This window comes from Leptonychotes weddellii, chromosome X (assembly GCF_054177405.1).
Source record: "Leptonychotes weddellii isolate Sample4059 chromosome X, ASM5417740v2, whole genome shotgun sequence".
Classification (NCBI taxonomy): domain Eukaryota; kingdom Metazoa; phylum Chordata; class Mammalia; order Carnivora; family Phocidae; genus Leptonychotes; species Leptonychotes weddellii.
The window spans coordinates 3,313,248-3,329,879 of record NC_138385.1 but is presented as its reverse complement, the minus strand read 5'-3'; the positions used below and the strand labels follow the sequence as shown (position 1 = coordinate 3,329,879).

Here is a 16,632-nt window from a genome sequence, read left to right as displayed (position 1 = left end):
TATCAGTGAACTTCTCATACTCGATTCCATTAAACCCTCGAGGACTTGCTTGGACTTTCAATGGAATTTTTACCCATTCGTGGTTTTATATATTGTGCGTTGGTCATTTGGAAATACTGGTGTCCTGAGGTCTTTTGAACTTCCAAATAATGCCATGTTTCATTATGCAGTACCCCAAACTCACATTTGTTAATGTCACTCCCAGCTCCTTAGATCCAGTCTTTAGTATTGGGAGGCTGCTAAGCTCACAGTAGTAGATACAGATTTTTCAAAATTCTAAGTTTTGTTTGAAATCTTACCATTGGCAACAGATCTTGCCAGTGGTTTTCTTTGAAGGGACAGCGTCATTTCATTTCATTTTCAAGAAAACATCTGCCAAATATTCAAGCTGCCATAACCCTAGTTTGACCATCACTGATTCTCTCTAGGAAAAGTGGTCTTCTGTGGCACGGAGCCGCTGATAAACTCTGAACCGAAATAGTCGCTCAAGTGCACTGCAAAGTAGTACGGTTGACTCAAAAAACGTGGCAGAAATACTTTCAGCCTACTTTCCATTTCCTCACACACAACATTAAAGTCGTGTACTCAGCGGTTAAGCCAGAATCCATTTTTTTCTGTTTCCTTGTATTACTTTTCTATTGCCTCATAACAAATGATCACAAGCTTCGCGAGTTAAGGTAGCACCCATTTATGAACTCCGTTTCCTTTGGTGAGTGAGGAGTTCAGGAACAGTAAGCCGAGTTTTCTAAAGTCCAGGGCCTCCCGAGCTGCCATCACGATGTCGGCCCGGCCTGGTCTCCTCTGAGCTTGGGTTCTCCTTCAAGTTCGTGTGGTGGTTGGCGGAGTACCTTTCCTTGCAGTCGTAGAACTGATGGAGAAAGACAGAGCTGGGAGAGCTGGGAGAGGAAGACTAACTCTGTTGCTTCTAGTGTCTGAGCTCAGGAAGGCCTCACCCTGTTTGCCTGCTTGAGTCAGGCCCCCTGAGGATAATCTCCTTTCTGATTCAGGCGAAGCCAAACTGATTTGGGACCTTAATTACATCCGCAACATCTCTTTACCTTTGGCGGCTAATATAACCTAATGGCAGCGGGGATGGCCACCTTGTTCATGGTCCCACTCACGCTCCAAGTGATGGGAGATTATGCAAGGTGTGTCCTCTAGTGGGAGGGAATCTTAGTGCCCTGTTAGAATTTTGCCTATCATATTCATCAGGGACATTCTTAACTGGCAGTCAGTCTCTGGGGATGTTGGGCAACACTAACACAAGATTTTTGTCCCTGAAAAATGTGTTGTGGTGTTGACACGTATATTTGGTTTTCTCCAGGTTTTTCAGACAAGGATCTTGAAGACATTTTAGGCGGTGGTGAATACAAACCTGACAAAGGTAAAATTAGGAGCACTGATTTGTCTAAACACCTTCATCTCATTACAAATGTGATTACATGGCGACCAGATTAATTGAGCTGTTCTTACTCAGCCTCTGGGATATAAGAGGTCGTTTTTAGACATCCTGCTTACAACTTGGAGGGCTCACTTGGAATCATGTGGGCTGTGCAGCTCAAAGGGGGAGGGCTTTATAAGCCAATTTGGAGAAGCCACACGTTCCCCCTGGTGTCCCCAAGGCAAAGTGCAGCATGGCTAATATCTCCATCCCGAGCCAGAGCCACTTGCCCAGGCGGCAGCAGTGACTGGGGACCACTCCTGCCCCCAACCTGGGGATCCTGTCACCCTTGGGGTGGGAAGAGCAAGGCTCATCATGACAAGCATTTTTTTTAGGAGACCCATAGCAAGTCTGACATCTTTTAAAATATCTTTTTAGTTTAAAATAGTTTAAAACTCAGGGTGCCTGGCTGGCTCAGTCCATAGAGCGTGCAACTCTTAATTGTCTGGATCAAAAAGGAGATTATCCTCAGGGTTGTGAGTTCGAGTCCCACGTTAGGGATAGAATAAAATAAAATTAGTTTAAAACTCACAAGAAGTTATAAAAATTATTCAGGAGAATTTCTGTGTACTGTTCACCCAGGGTCCCCTGAAGGTCGCCACTGACCTTACAAATAACCGGAGTACGTTGTCAGAGGAAGCGGGCATTGGTACAGACTGTGATTAAGTCGCATACAGACCCGATTTAGATTGCATCAGCTTTTGCATGTACTCATGTGTGCATGCGCACACTGTGGGTCTATGAAATTTCGTCGTGTGTGTAGATTTCAGTGACCGCGACCAACCAGGATGCCGAATACAGAACTGTTCCATCACCACAAGGAAACCCCCTCGTGCTAGCCCTTCTTAGTCATGCCCTCCCCCTCCCTCCAAAACCACCAAAGATTTAAACCTTTTATCCTAATACACATCAAGATCTGATCCTACTATGGAGAGGATCAGCCGGATTTGATGTGGCAAAATAAGCTATGATTGGAACCTGTGATTGTTACTTGCGGTGGTTGCCTGTTTTGATGGTATGTTGTGGTTGTAACTTGTAGTTAGGATGCGAAGTTGTTACGGTTGTGACTGGCGTGATCTCAGCCTGTTGTGGGGGCAGGTTGTGACTTAGCATGTCCTGCGTGAATGAGTTAGGAGTGTGTCTGGTTGTGGCGTTAGCGTTTGCCCCCTTCTTGCAGGGACCGTGTACATTTCCTGTGGAACAGTGTTCTCTTCCGATTAAAGGATACCGTAGTCACATCTGTCCTTCAGAACACCTTTCCAGACAATGTCATCTTGGGTAAAAAGTTCTAAAAGCCACTAAACGAAACTCACAGGTGTCAGGAGAACATGGAACATTTAAAGGGCAAACCCAGCAAATTGGCCAATTACACCTGGGTGACAAATGGTATTTCCAGATGGTGAGATGCGGGCAGCGGTAGCAAGTGGGAGCGCGCGCTCGGATGGAAGCCTGAATGGCACGCTGGGGGCTTATTACCAGTACATGTTTTAGCAAGGAAGAAGTGTTGGAAAATTCTTTAATTAGGCTCATGTTTAAACTTCTCGTCTGAAGAATAATCCATTGTTAGCTTAAGTTATACCCTCTGTCGTTATAAGCATCATTAAAAGAAAATAAAGGGGGTCCCAGCAAAAAATACAAGTGTGAGCCTGGTCCCACGTGGTCATGATGAGCACACGATGAAATTCTCAGACATTCTCCTCTATGCGGACGTGCTAATGCCACGAGTGAAGATAAAACATCCTATTTCAATACGTGATAATCATCAGCATAAAAAACGATCCTAATTAACGCATTTTCCAACTTTGGGTCTTAGGCACATACACTAGACTCAACTGTAGTTTTGGGGCTTGTTTTTGAAATAATATGTTATCTGTTATATAGGTTTTTTTTCTCAAGAAAATATTTCTGTCGGTCTTGCAGGAGCGCCCCGTATTTTGCTTGTGGGTGACAGGGGCAGTCTCTTGTCAACAGGTCCTGCCAGCCGCCTCCGTTCCCTGGCACTTTCACCCACTGAGAAACCTGAGGCCAGTTTCCACTCCTCATTGTCTCCTCTGGGTCTACACCTTAGTGTATGCAAGCCTCAACTCCCACTCCTGAGTTGCTCTTTGGTCCCCAGTGACCTTGATGGTCACAGCTCTCTGTCCCGGGTGTCCTCTGCAGTATTTGACTTCGATGACCATCTGCTGCTTCACATTCTTTTCTCCCGCCTCCTCCTGGCACTCTCCCACTTTCTTGGTCTCATTCCCTTCTTCCTAAACGCTGTTGCCTGCTGGGAAGGTTTCCTTGGGTGTCCTATTCAGTATATCATTCTCTTCCTCACTGGAAGTGATTGATTTTAGAAGCAAAGACCTGAGTCTTGAGTGTGTTCGTCACTTAGTGGGATGTCGCTACTTCTGTACCCTTTAAGTGGGCAGGAGTAGGCAAGAAGTATGTGGTTATCTCCTAAACCGTGTAGACACATGCAGCTATGATTATTTCTCTATTCATCAACATTTATATTGACCTAAACATGAGTTCATACCTATTCTCCAACTATGATCCAGTGCCCAAAGCTTTCTTGTGGCCTTCCTTTCTTGCTTCTCTGTAACTTCCCTCTCTGCCGGGGAGAAACCTACCATTCGTCAACGATTTGCGTGCTTGCTCAATTTTGGTATCCGCTCATACCTCTCTGAGGAGAACAACTTTACCATCGACAGTACAGGGTTTATATTTAAATCCTTTGGTCTTTCCCTTACAGTTTCTAGTCAAAATAGCCTTTTTTAAGGTTACTTGGGTCGGCTCCTCTCTCCCTCCTCCTCCGTTTCTCAGGCAGTTAGATTCAGTTGTCACAGCCTGCATCCCATCCTGGGATCGCCCGCCCAGCTAGTCGATGTTTTGTTTCATTCTTTTGCTTACATACATTAAAGTTCATTCTTTGTGATGTACAATTGTGTGGGTTTTTACAAATGCATTTGGTCACGTGTCCACCACCCAAGTACCATACAGAACTGTCCTGTCACCATAAACGTTCTTCTGTCCATCCGCCTCGTACTCAGCCACTCTCCCTTCCTCAACCCTAATCTGTTTTCTATTAGTGTAACCACTAATCTGTTTACCTTCTGCATAGCTTTGCCTTTTCCTTAATGTCCTATAATTAGAGTCATGCAGCGTGTAGCCTTTGCAGATGAACTTCTTTCACTTAGCAGTATGCATTGAAGGTTCCTCCGTGTCTTTTCATGGCTTGATAGTGTATTTCTTTCTAGCACTGAATAATATTCCTTTGTCTGGATGGAGCACTTTTTGTTAGCTGTTTACCTGTTGAAGGACATCCTGGTTGCATCCAGTTTTTGACGCTTATGTATAAAGCTGCTATAAACATTTATAAGCACTTACAGGTTTTTGTGTGGACATAAGTTTTCAGTTCGCTTGGAACTGTGTGTATGATTGCTGGGTCATATGGTAAGTCGGTGTTTAACTTGGTGATAAACTGCCCAGCTGTCTGCTAAAGTGGCTGCACCATCTTGCTTTCCCATGAACAATGAATGAGAGTTCCTGTTGCTTCATGTCCTCATCAGCAATTGGAATTGTCAGCTCTTTTGGATTTGGGACATTCTAATAGGTAGGTAGGGGTATCTCATCATTTTTTCATTTTGTTTTAAAGATTTTATTTATTTATTTGAGAGAGAGAGCGTTGGGTGCACAAGCAAGGAGGAGAGAGAGAAGCAGGCTCCGCATTGAACAGGGAGCCCAATGCGAGACTCAGTCCCAGGATCCCGGGGTCATGACCTGGGCCCGAAGGCAGACGCTTAACCGACTGAGCCACCCAGGTGCCCCCGTTTTTTCATTTGTATTTCCCTAATGAGAAGTGATGTTGAACATCTTTTTATATTCTTATTTTATATTCTTTGGTGAAGTCTGTTCAGATTTTTTGCCTTGTAAAAAAAATTGGGTTTTTTGCTTTTACAAGTTCTTTATATAATCTGGGTGCAAGTCCTTTATCAGGTATATGATTTTGAAAATATCTTCTCCCAGTCTATGGCTGTCTTTTCCTTTTCTTAATAGTGTTGTTTGTTGAATATTTATTTCTTTATAAAGGTCAGTTTATCAGGTTTTTTATGAATCATGCTTTGGTGTTTAAGAACAGTCAAAGTCATGGAGATTTTTTTCCTATGTCTTCTAAAGGTGTTGCAGTTTTAGCTTGTATGTTTAGGTCTTTGCTGCTCCATTTTGAATTAATCCGTATATGGCATGAGATAGGGGTCCAACTTTATTCTTTTGCATGTGGATATCCAATTGTGGCATTGTTTGCTGATTAGATTATCCTTTCCCCACTGAACTGTCTGGGCTCCCTTGGTGAAAACCCATTGACCATAAGGGTTAGGTTTTGTTCCTGGACTCAGTCTGCTCCATTGATCTATCCCTATGGCTGGCCTTCACCCAATAGCAGACTGTCTCTGCTGAGCATGTGCTCGGCTTCAGGGCAAGCAAGGCTCTGTGGAGAGTTTATTAAGCCCCCTGTGGTTGTCTTACCTCTCCACCTCCTTATTAAATCCCTGGCAAGGTGACTGGTGGCTTGCTGGGGCTGAAGGAGCCGCTGGCTCTCCCTGTTTCCTCGCCACTGAGAGGCTGACGGTGCTCCAAGTCACACGGGCTTTTGTGGCCTGTCTACCCTTCCCCAGTCCCACTGGCTGCTGGAAGACCTTGGGGGCAGGGGGAGCAAGAGATACCCTGGACGCAGAGGCCACAGACTCCAGCTCTTCTCGCTGGAACTAAATCCGTTTCCTGACATGGCTGCCTCTGAATGTCCGGGGTTATAGCTGCTTTTTGAGGAGAGGATTTGTTGACCTCCTCACTTGGTCATGCCAGAAGTCCTCTCCCCTAGTATCATTTGAATTTAGAATCTTCTCTTTGCTTCCCCTCGAGCCCAGGTCCACATCCCCTCCCCTCTTGGGTCGTTACCTTAACCTCTTAACTGGTCTCCTGGCTCCAGTTTGTCCCCCCACACCGCTGCCAGAGAGAACCCTCCGGAGCACAAAACTGCTTTGGTCAGTCCTCTGTTTAAAACTATTGTGTACTAATGAAAAGACAAACAGCCCAGTTAAAAAAAACGAGCATTTAAAAAAAAAAAAAAAAAAGAGCATAAGATTTGAATGGACACTTTATATAGAAGGAAATTATATGAAGATGTTCAAAATCATTATTCATTGGGGAAATGCAAATTAAATCCACAACGAACTACCACAACGCATCCACCAGAGTGGCTAAAATTAGAAAGACTGACAATACCAAATGTCGATGCAGATGTGGGTTAACTGAAACTCTCCTACATTGTTGGTGACAATGGAAAGCTGCTTCAAATACTGAACATAGACCTACGCAGTGACTCAGCAGTCTCACTCCTATTCCAGAGAAATGAGAGCTTCTGTCCAAAAAAGACTTATAAAGAATATTCATAGCAGCTTTATTTATAATAGCAAAACAAAAACAAAAAACACTGGGAACAGCCCAACTACCAGCAGCAGAATGAATAGACAAATTGTGATATCTTTATATATTCATATGACAGAACGAATTGCCAATATAAAAACATGGGTAAATATCAAAAATGTTATGCCGAGTGAAAGAAGTCAATGAAAAGAGCGTGCCTACTATATGAGCCCAACCATATGAAATTCTGGTACTTGCAAAACTGATCTATAAAGTTAGAAACGAGGTCTGTGGCTCCCGGGGTTGGGATGTGGACAGGGGTCGATAGGGCAGGGACACGAGAGAACTTTCTGAGGTGACGGTGCTGTTATATATTTTGGTGGAGGTACGGGTTTCGCAGGGGGCTGCATCTGCCAAAACTTATCAAATAGTACACATAAGATTTGTGTATTTTACCATATGTAAATTTTACCTTAAAAAAGGGCATCCTAAGCAAATGTGGAACCGTAGGTCATAATACATTTAGGGGTGGTGTGCACAGATGTCTGTGACTGCCTTTGAAATGCGGCATAGAAATAAGAGTGATGAATGGATGGAGGGACCGATGGACAGACGGACGGACATGTGATGCAGCACATGGTGCCAAACATTATAGAATTCAGAGGGTGGATAGGAGTGTTCACTGTACAATGTTTTCAACTTTTTAGTATGTTTGAAATTTTTCTTAATTAAATATAGGGAAAAATTTTTAAAGAAGCCAAAAGACAAGCCTCTTTAATGGCTCCCCACCACCTGCAGGATGATTTCAAGCCCCTTAGCCTGCCGAGCTGTCTGTCTGCCACGCGCTGTTCTTGCACCTGATGAATTCCCGCTCATTTCCCGGAGAGGGCTAAGCTCCCCATCCCTTGAGAGATGCCTCTAAGATCGGCTCCGCCACTCTGTGTCCCTCTGCGGCCCAGCCCAGGATGGCCCTCAGGCGCGACAGCCCCGTCCTGCCTTCATTGTCCTCGTCGAACCTCTGTCACCCTGCCGGCGCAGGCTAGCCCACACCGTGCTGAGTGACGCACTTCCACTCCTGCTGGATTTGGCTTCCCAAAGGCAGGCGCCTCTTTTCTTGTGTACCCCTGGCACCCCAGTAAGTGTTTGCTGAAATGAGGGGGACTAAATGGAACAGACCCTCTCATGCATGCCTCCCCGTGAAGGGAAGGGTGACACGCTTGATGAGCTCGGCTGCTGACCCTCTGGGCCACATTTGTCATGGGGTCATGGCATGCAGTGCTTTCTCCTGGACCCCAAAGGGCCCTCTGGCTGGGTAAGTGTGCTCCTAGAGGCCGTGAACTCTGTGATCTGGTCTGTGAACCCAGCTTTCCCCCAGCTGAGCTCCAAGGGGATTTCGTGAGAGGGGAGAGGACAAATAGGAAGCTTCCATTGGGCTGCAGGCCGGGTCCTCCAAGGAAGCCCTGACCTCGCCAATGCTGGTGTACTTGCCTAGGCTCTTTGTGAAGCAAGGGCTTTGCCTGATACTCCTCTGGCTCCTTGCATCTGTTCTTAGTTGGTAAAGGATCTGGGGATGGGAGGGGAGAGTGGGCCAGGGAGGGCGCCTAAAGGGATGGGTCACAGCCTTTCCATTCTTGGGGGGGTTCTCCTCAGAGATGGTCGTGGGGCAGCACCTGTTCAGTGCTCTGGCTGGAGAGTGAGCGTTCTCATCTCGGAGGTGGGGGATGGGGGAGATCTGCGCCTTCGAGACTTTCCGAGACAGTGAGGAATGGCATCCCCAGGGGTTAGCTGAGGCAGCCGGCTTCTGGACAGTTTTTTCAGTTTGACTTGACTTTGTATCCATGGATCATTTGAAGCAAGTCCTTTTCCTTCTTTATTCATTTTTAATTTTTAATTTTTTATTTTGCATTTCTGCTGCTCATCTTCTTATAATGAAAATAAATTTATAAAAAATCTAAAAGTCCCAGCAGTGGCTGCTGGAAGACTAACATACTTACGAAAGTCCTTAAACACTTGAACATCCCCCCCGCCCCCAGCAGTTCTAGATAGAATCTCCCCACCGTTCAGCGACTCTCCGTGCCCTTGGCAAATCAGATGTGTCAGGCGCTCGCTGTGAGCCCTGGGCTGTGCTGTTGTCAGAGAAGGGTAAATACGTGCCTTGCATCCCTGCCTCCCAGGAACGTGCTTGTGGCGGCCTGAAGACTGACGTGTGCGCGCGGGTCCGTGCGTTGTTGTCTTTTGCATTTGAGGATGCGCTGGATCTAGTGCTTCTGTTCACGACAGGGCACATTTAGGACTTGCTCGCGGACGAATGCCTCCTGTCCTAGCATTCCCTGTACGGACAGTGCTCGCCACAGCTGTAGGAGTTCTTCTAGCTAGGACAGTCACTGTAGTTTCTCTGGCATTCCGCATAGCGAGCTGGATGTATAGGCTTCTGTTCTCGAAGCCCGTGGCAGCATGAGCTATGCTGTTCAGGGGGATTTCTAGCACAAGAGAGGGCAACCCTGGTCTCTGGTACGTAAGCGTGGTGTATAATGTAATTGTGAACCCAGGAGGCAGGTAGGGATACCAAACGTACCGTCCTTGAAAATGAAGATCCTGCCAGCAGCGTGTGGAGTAGCTTCTTTGAGCTGTCCCTCCAGGTGTGGGACAATAGGGGCTGGTATGTTTGAAACATTTCTTACAAATTCTATGAAAGGACTCCTTTATTGTTTTACCATCTAGGAAGAATCACCAGTAATACTTCGGAGTATATGCTTGTAGTACTTTTTCTCTAGATAATATACATTTGTAAATATTTATTTTTATAAAAATGGGACCATGCTGCTTTTTTAAAACCAGTTTTTATTCAGTAACACCCTGACTGTCTTTCTCGGTCATTAAAGAGTGCTCTAAAATACTGTGTTAATGAGTGCATGATGTTATACCATAATTTATTTAACCAGTTCCTATTTTGAGCGGTCTCTCCCTCCAGCTGTTTACTGCTCTACACCGTGCGGTGATAAACCTCCTCAGAGCCAAATACACAAAACCCTCAGTGTTTGTCAGCTAAATTCCTAGATGTTGACTTGCTGGGTCACAGGAAGTATAAAGTTTCTTGAAGAGTCGCATCATTAAAACTTTTATACTGTCCTCACCTTCCCTGGGTATGCTAGTTTTGTAATCTTTGTAAATTTGATCAGTATAAAATGCTGTCCTGTTGACATTTGCATTTCTTGGACTACAAGAGAGGTGGAACACTTTTTACCTCTAGATCTTATTAGACCCTCTTAAAATATTGTGTTGAATTCCCTGTTCACATTCGTTGCTCATATTTTTTTTTTTTTCTTTTTACTGGAGTCTGCATCTTTTCTCGTCGACTTGTAAGGACTCCTTTTACATTAGGGATAATTAAACCCTTTCCATAAATTCCAAAAACATCTGTATTCATTAACTGGTAGACCTTTGGGTAGTTTCCACTTTTTGGCTTGTGTGGATAATACCATCCTGTCTACATTTCATGTAACATTCTTGTAGCTCACGATCATACAGATTGTGAGGTTCAAGACCCGAGGTGAAAGAAAGGGGAGGTTGAATTGCTCAAACCTATCTGGAAATCTGCTGACATGAGCACATCAGCAGAGGACGCCTAGGAGAAGACTGCCCCTACCCTTGGCAGTGGCCACGTCCAGTGCAGCAGAAGGCACCACTGATGGGCCAACACCATCAGACTCCGGATCCTCACAAGCGACCTCACTGCGGACCTGCTGGTGCACAAAGGACCCTGTGTCGTCCTCTCTGCTCGGTGCTCTCCAACGGCACTGACTGTGCTTTTGAAATAACCGTTCATATCCAATCAGGGGTCTTTAACTCAAGGATTCATCCCTAAGTGGGAACATAACAAACCTCATTTTCTATCCCCCACACTCTTAAAAAAAAAAAAAATACACTTTATTTTTCAGAGCAGTTTTAGGTTCACAGCAAAATTATGCTCCCCCCAGCCCCCGCCCCCCCGTTACCAACACCCCCCACCAGAAGGGCGCATGTGTTACAGTCCATGAACCTGTGCATCCCCGGACTCCAATTGGTGAAGGAAGTGCCAGAGTTCATTGCTTCCAACATCCTAGAGCGGTTTCCCTTAAAAATCCTGGGTCCTGGGCGTACAGCCCCCCTCCATGAATGAGCACTCTGCCCTGAGAAGAAGGGAGAGCCCAAGGCTAATGAATGTCCTGAAATGTTGCTTGTCAGGGCGCTGCTGTCTGGGGAGGTAAGTGTGTGTTGAGTTCTTTGCAGTTTTATCACGCTTACGGGTATAGACGCGTGTGACTGCCACCAGGGCCCCGATAAAGACCATTTCTGACACCGAAGGGCCCTTTCAGAGTCAAGCCGTCTCCCCCGCCCCGCCGCCCTAATCCCTGCCACCCACTGATCTGTTCCGGAGCCTTTCGAATTTCAAGATACTGGATCAGGGACTGCAGATCTCTCTGGATGGTGGAATTACGAGTTGTTCTTATGCTAGTCTTCCATCCTTTATTTTTTTTTTTAAAAAAAAAAAAAAAACAAAGTTCAATAGAAGCATTTTCTGCAATCAGATAAAGAATCGAGACTTCTGACCGGAGACAGTACATACATGAGCATCCAGAAGGAGGTTCGCCTGGCGTGGGTCCAGCTCTGCCACCTGCTGGCAAGTCCCTCACCTGCGAGCCTGCTCCCTCCCCTGGAAGATCAGGGTGCTACCTAGCACCTGCCTCTCCACGTTGCAAAGAATCGCATGTATGAAGAGCTGGGATAGAACATGCTCGGGGCACAGTCACTGTCATTTTACAAATAATGAGTTGTACCTGGCGGCCTGGGCTTTGCAGCTGATAGGCAGAAGGAAGCAGGTCCTGCCAGAGTCAGGTAGAAGCCCACTGGGGATTTACTGGAGGCGGGGGGTGCTGTGGCAGGGGTAGAATCGGGGTCAGTGAGTTGGGAAGAGGCTGCCTGCAAGCTGGGGGGTCCCAGGCTCACGGTTTTTGTCCTTTTTCCAGGTGATGGTCGGTATGGCAGTGACGACTCTGAATCCGGTGGGTTTGTGTCCCGAGGAGACCTAGTGCCGGCCTTCCCCTGTTTCCAGGAGAGAGCCACCCGGCCAGCAGCAGAAGGATACAGTGATTTAAGAGAAGCATGAAAATCGGGGTCCCCGGGGAGGTGGCCCCATGGGAGCCTGCTGGCCTGAGAGGTGGAGATCCTTATGGAAAACGAGAAGCGCTTGGCAGATGCCCTAGATAGAAGTGGCTTTGCCCTGTCACACTGGCTTGGGGGTCGCGGGCGTTTGAAAGAGCTTAGCTCGGTGGCGAGAGGCGAGCCAGGTGCCTGGGGTGGTGTCGCGGGGCTGTTGGCCTGGTGCCGCGTCTCTTCACGTCTCCCCCTCTCCCCGCCCTTGCCCAGGAGTGTCGGCCGAGGCCAGCACCATCGCGGGTGTGGCCAGCGCCCTGGCCATGGCCCTGATCGGCGCGGTCTCCAGCTACATCTCCTACCAGCAGAAGAAGTTCTGCTTCAGCATCCAGCGTAAGTGCAACCGCCCCGTGGCGTCCGAACCAAGGGGCCAAGGCCTTTCAAGGGAGAGGGGCAGAAACGGGGGCACGATTTGGGGCCATTCCAGAGCCTGCCCCAGACCGACTCCTGAGTGGGCTTTCCGGGGTGGACAGGTCGAGGCCGGACCCAAGTGTAAACTGGTTGTGTTTCCGTGGGCAGCGCGGGGGACGCTGACGTCTGTGTCTCTCAGAGCGGGAGAGGGCCCGGGCTTGCCATTCGGCCTCAGGCCTCGCCTGCTCACACCGCCGGCCTCCTCGGGAGCTCAGGCAGGGGTCGGGGCTCTGAGAGCCAGCGCGCCGCCGCAACGATGAGGGCTTTCAAGGAGCAGGAAGGCAAGGGGCAGAATGGGGGGGTTGCCCCTCCCACATGCTTCATGTGCAAAAGGTTGCTTTCATTTTATACTGTAGCCGAGCGCGTCTAAGCTGTAAGTCAAACAGTGACAAAGCGAGCCCCATCTTGCCAGCCTGCGGGGACCCGGCGAGGGTGAGCAAGGAGGGCGCCCTCGCCCGTTTCACCAGCATGGCTTTGATGTGTCACTGCTTGCTGACGCTGTCTCTAGGACTGGCGATTTTTAGTTCAAGTGAGGGCCTGGCTCAAGCCTGGTTTTCCTCTTTCCTGAAGCTTAGGAGCATCTCCTCTGAGGCTTCCCCTCCCTGCCCTTTCTCTGGGCCTTTGCCTGGAACCAACAAATGAGCCTGAGCCCCAGAATGCTTAGATGTGGGTAATGCAGAAGTCTCCACCTCTTTGTCCCTCTGGCGATTATATTTGCTTCTCTTACTCTTGTACAGCGTTCTTGACCAGGGCCACCACATACGGTTACACAGGCTGTGCACGGTTCATGTTTCAGTACACAATCTGCACAGCTGTTCATGGTTGCCCCGCTTGAGATCCTATTGACCCACCTTGGACCCACAAGCTTGGCTGTAGAGTGGTGTGAACAGGGAGGTGTCAAGAAGGAGTATGGAACTGGAAGCTGGATTGTCCTTAGAGCTGTCTCTTGTCCTACTTCAAAAGCAAACAGAGTGGCTTAAAATGACAGAATCTATTCTCTCACAGTTCTGGAGGCCAGAAGTCCAAGATCAAGGCATCAGCAGGGTTTGTGCCTTCTGGAGGCTGTAGGGGAGGATCCTTCCTTGCCTCCTCCAGCTTCCGGTGGCTCCGGGTGTCCCTTGGCTGTGGTCCCACCAATCTGATCTTTGCCTCTGGCTTCACATGGCCTTTTCCTGTGTCTGTGTGCCTCCTCCTCGTCTCTTATAAGGACACTTGTCATCACAGGGTCCACCCTAAATCCAGGATGATCTCATCTTGAGATCCTTAATCACACTTGCAAAGATCGTTTTCCAAATAAGGTCACATCCATAGGTGGTAGGGGGCGGAGGACGTGGCCACGTCTCTGGGGGCCACCATTCCTGCAGTACGGCATCATCACCCTAACAGGGAGATGCTCATCATCCGTGCTGATCAAAGCTGGGCAGGGGGCTCATATGCCAGGGCACGGGGCTTGGAGCCATGAGGAGGCATGTTGGGTAACAGAGTTACAGTACGAACGGCTTCCCAGCCACTGCCGAGCGCTGGATGTGGGGTCCCGCCCTGAGACCTCCCCCATCAGCCCCAGGGCCCAGGTTCGAGGGCACCCTGACTTTATCGACAAGGAAACAGAGGCTCAGAGGACTGTTGAAAGAACTGAGTCCAGATGTGCCGGATCCACAGGGGAGCCTGAGGTCGGGACAGGGAGGGCAGAGCAGTGAAGAGACCAGCAGGGGCGGGCACCAAGTGAAGTGAAAATACCTGATTTTCACACTTGTTTTCTAAAACAGGTGTGAGGCTTTGCAAATTGGATTAGCAGGCAAAGCCAAAGAAAACATGAGACTGTGACGGCCTTGGCATATAGAGTTGAACGATTTATGTGATACTTGAGGGAGAATAAACCGAAGAGAGGGGGTGTTGACAGCTGCGAGCTGTGAGCGAGTCTGCGGGAGGACCTGGTTCTGCCACCTGAGGGCAGCCTGGAGGTGGCGGCCAGTCTGCTGGTGGGGGAGGCAGGTGTGCCCCCCTCCTGCTGCAGACTTCACACCACACCTGCTGGCCCCACGCCCCCTCAGCCTCTGGAATCTCACTGTCGCTCCGTCCCCCTCCTTGTCCCCCACTTGCCCCTCCGTCTATCAAGGATGTCCTTGTCGTTGCTGAACCCACGCTGTCCTGAGTCCCTTCCCTGGACACGCTCATGCAAGCATGGTCCTCACACAGAAGGGAACTGAGTGCGGCGTATGCCCCAGATTTGAAGACCTCCCTTCCGTACCCACCCCTGCATTATCAGCAGTCTTCAGAACTTGTCAGTAGTCTCCGCTCCTGTCTCCGAGCCCTCCCGCGTGAGTGGGTTCCCCCTCCCAGCGTTGGTGCCCCGTGCACAGTCCTGCCCTGGGGCCGCACTTCTCCATCAGCACGGCCACAGGCCTCTGCCTGTCCGGGGCCAGGTCTCCCCATCCTCCATCGGGATGGTTCCGTCAGCCTCCCGCCTGCCCCGCTCTCCCCCATACTCCTCTCTGCTCGGAGCGGCTAGAGGGACGGCTCCGCCTGGACCTCGCACGTTCCCCACTGCCTTGCTGGTCCTGGTCTAGACGCTAAGCTTGGCCATTCAAAGCCCTTCCTGGTTTGGCTCCAACCACGCCAGCAGCCCCTGTCCCCAGAAGCCATACTCCCTCCCCGAGCGTGCCCTCCTCTCTCCGCTGGCCCTCTTCTCACCTGGCTGCACTCATCCGCTCATCCTTGGGCCTGGGGCACCCTCCAGGGAAGCCTTCCTGCCCTCCCGCCCATGGGACTCGCTGGATGCTGAGGCTGCGTGCTGCCACAGCGCCCCCTGCCGGCCGGGCCTGGAGCCCGCGGGGCCGCGTTGGGCTGGGTTCCTGCGTCTGTGACCGCCCACCGCCCCCGCGTCGCGCCCGGGACTGGCAGCTCCGTGGGGGACCATGAGTGCTTCATCCACGGATGTGTCCCTGGCACCCAGGTCGGAATCGGGAGGAGCCCCATGGATGTTTGTGGAGCAGCTAAGCCCCCTGAGAAGCTGGGGTCGGGACTTGCCATCCTACCCTTTCTGCCAGGCCTCTGCCCAGAGTGGCCACGGCCAGCACCACATGGAGGTGACAGAAGGCAGAGCAGAACCTGCTCTGCATCCCGTGCACCCGGAAGCCCCAGGGAGACGGGGCGTGGCTGCCGGGGTTGGGCGGGGGGGGGGGGGCTTTGGGGACCCTCTGCTTTCTGTCTCTGCCCTCAGTGACGAAGTCACAGTGTGACAGGGTCAGTGCATCTCGCAGAAAGCCCCTGTGGTCTGTTGCCAGGGGCTAACTTCTTACTCCAGGGTCCTAAGCTTTGTGTCTTATCTTCAGATGCAGCAGAAGGTCAAGGTAATGACATGCTTCGACTTACTCATTTTCCTCTTCTGCTTTGGCCACAATACATCATTGTCCATCCTCCCCACCCGCTGTTCTTGCTCCTCGTCCCCGCCCTCCACCCCGAGCCCTTTCCTGGCCCTCACCGACTTGGCTGTGACCACCACCATCTTTAGCTCACTCTGCTGTCTTCTGTCTCTGGGCCCTGCGCGGCTGGGGTGGGGGGTCCTGTCCGGGAGGCCGAGGCCCGCTGAGTGCTTGCCAGGCTGGCAGGGGGCAGCGATCGGGAGGCTCGGGGGCATCTCCCAGCCCCCGGCCCTCAGGCAGGAACCGCTTCCGCTGGCTCCCTCACAGGCCTTGCCCCACACGGGGGCAGCCACCCCTGCCAGCGAGCAATGCCCACCTTCTTCCTGGGCCCGTCTGGTGTCCACCTTGAGCTCGAAAGCACCAGGGCGGGCAGGCGTCCTTTTCTAGGTGCGGGGAGCCTGGATGTAGCCCCGGGTGGCAGAGGGACTTCGTCTGTGCCTGCTCAGTCATTTGGTTGCTGAGAATCGTGGCCCGATTTTCCCACAGGCCCAAGGGCTCTGATAAGGTTTCCAGCCGTTTGCTTACCCAGGGCTATGACGCGGACTCTGGACTCCCCCTAAGTAGCAGCAGGCTGGGGTCCGCTCGGAGTCCCGGGTGCTCGGTGACCTGAGAGCCGGCAGGCAGAGGAAGCTTTGAGAGTCCCGGAGCCCCTCTTGGAAGTCAGTGGGGGGGGGGGGGACGCCCATCTAAGGGACCAGAGCAGCTCCCCGGGCGCTGGGCCCTCCGCGGCGTGCGCACAGCGCTTCTTGCCAGCGGCCC

General features: G+C 50.3%; 1 protein-coding gene across 3 annotated transcripts; it reads left to right on the top strand.

Moving 5' to 3' along the window:
* Positions 1 to 1,207: 1,207 nt before the first annotated feature.
* On the top strand, positions 1,208 to 16,626 carry CD99L2 (CD99 molecule like 2). Of its 3 annotated transcripts, none has more exons than XM_081808104.1 (4): positions 1,208 to 1,384; positions 11,854 to 11,889; positions 12,254 to 12,373; positions 15,784 to 16,626. In XM_081808104.1, exons 1-4 carry the CDS (start codon positions 1,285 to 1,287, stop codon positions 15,960 to 15,962), a joined length of 435 nt encoding a protein of 144 aa, XP_081664230.1. In that variant the 5' UTR covers positions 1,208 to 1,284; the 3' UTR covers positions 15,963 to 16,626. The 3 variants fall into 3 exon arrangements, with proteins under 3 accessions (XP_081664230.1, XP_081664231.1, XP_081664232.1); XM_081808105.1 differs by lacking the exon at positions 15,784 to 16,626 and adding an exon at positions 14,568 to 15,777 and having other exon boundaries at positions 1,223 to 1,384; XM_081808106.1 differs by lacking the exon at positions 15,784 to 16,626 and adding an exon at positions 12,808 to 14,561 and having other exon boundaries at positions 1,225 to 1,384.
* The last annotated feature ends 6 nt before the right edge of the window (positions 16,627 to 16,632 follow it).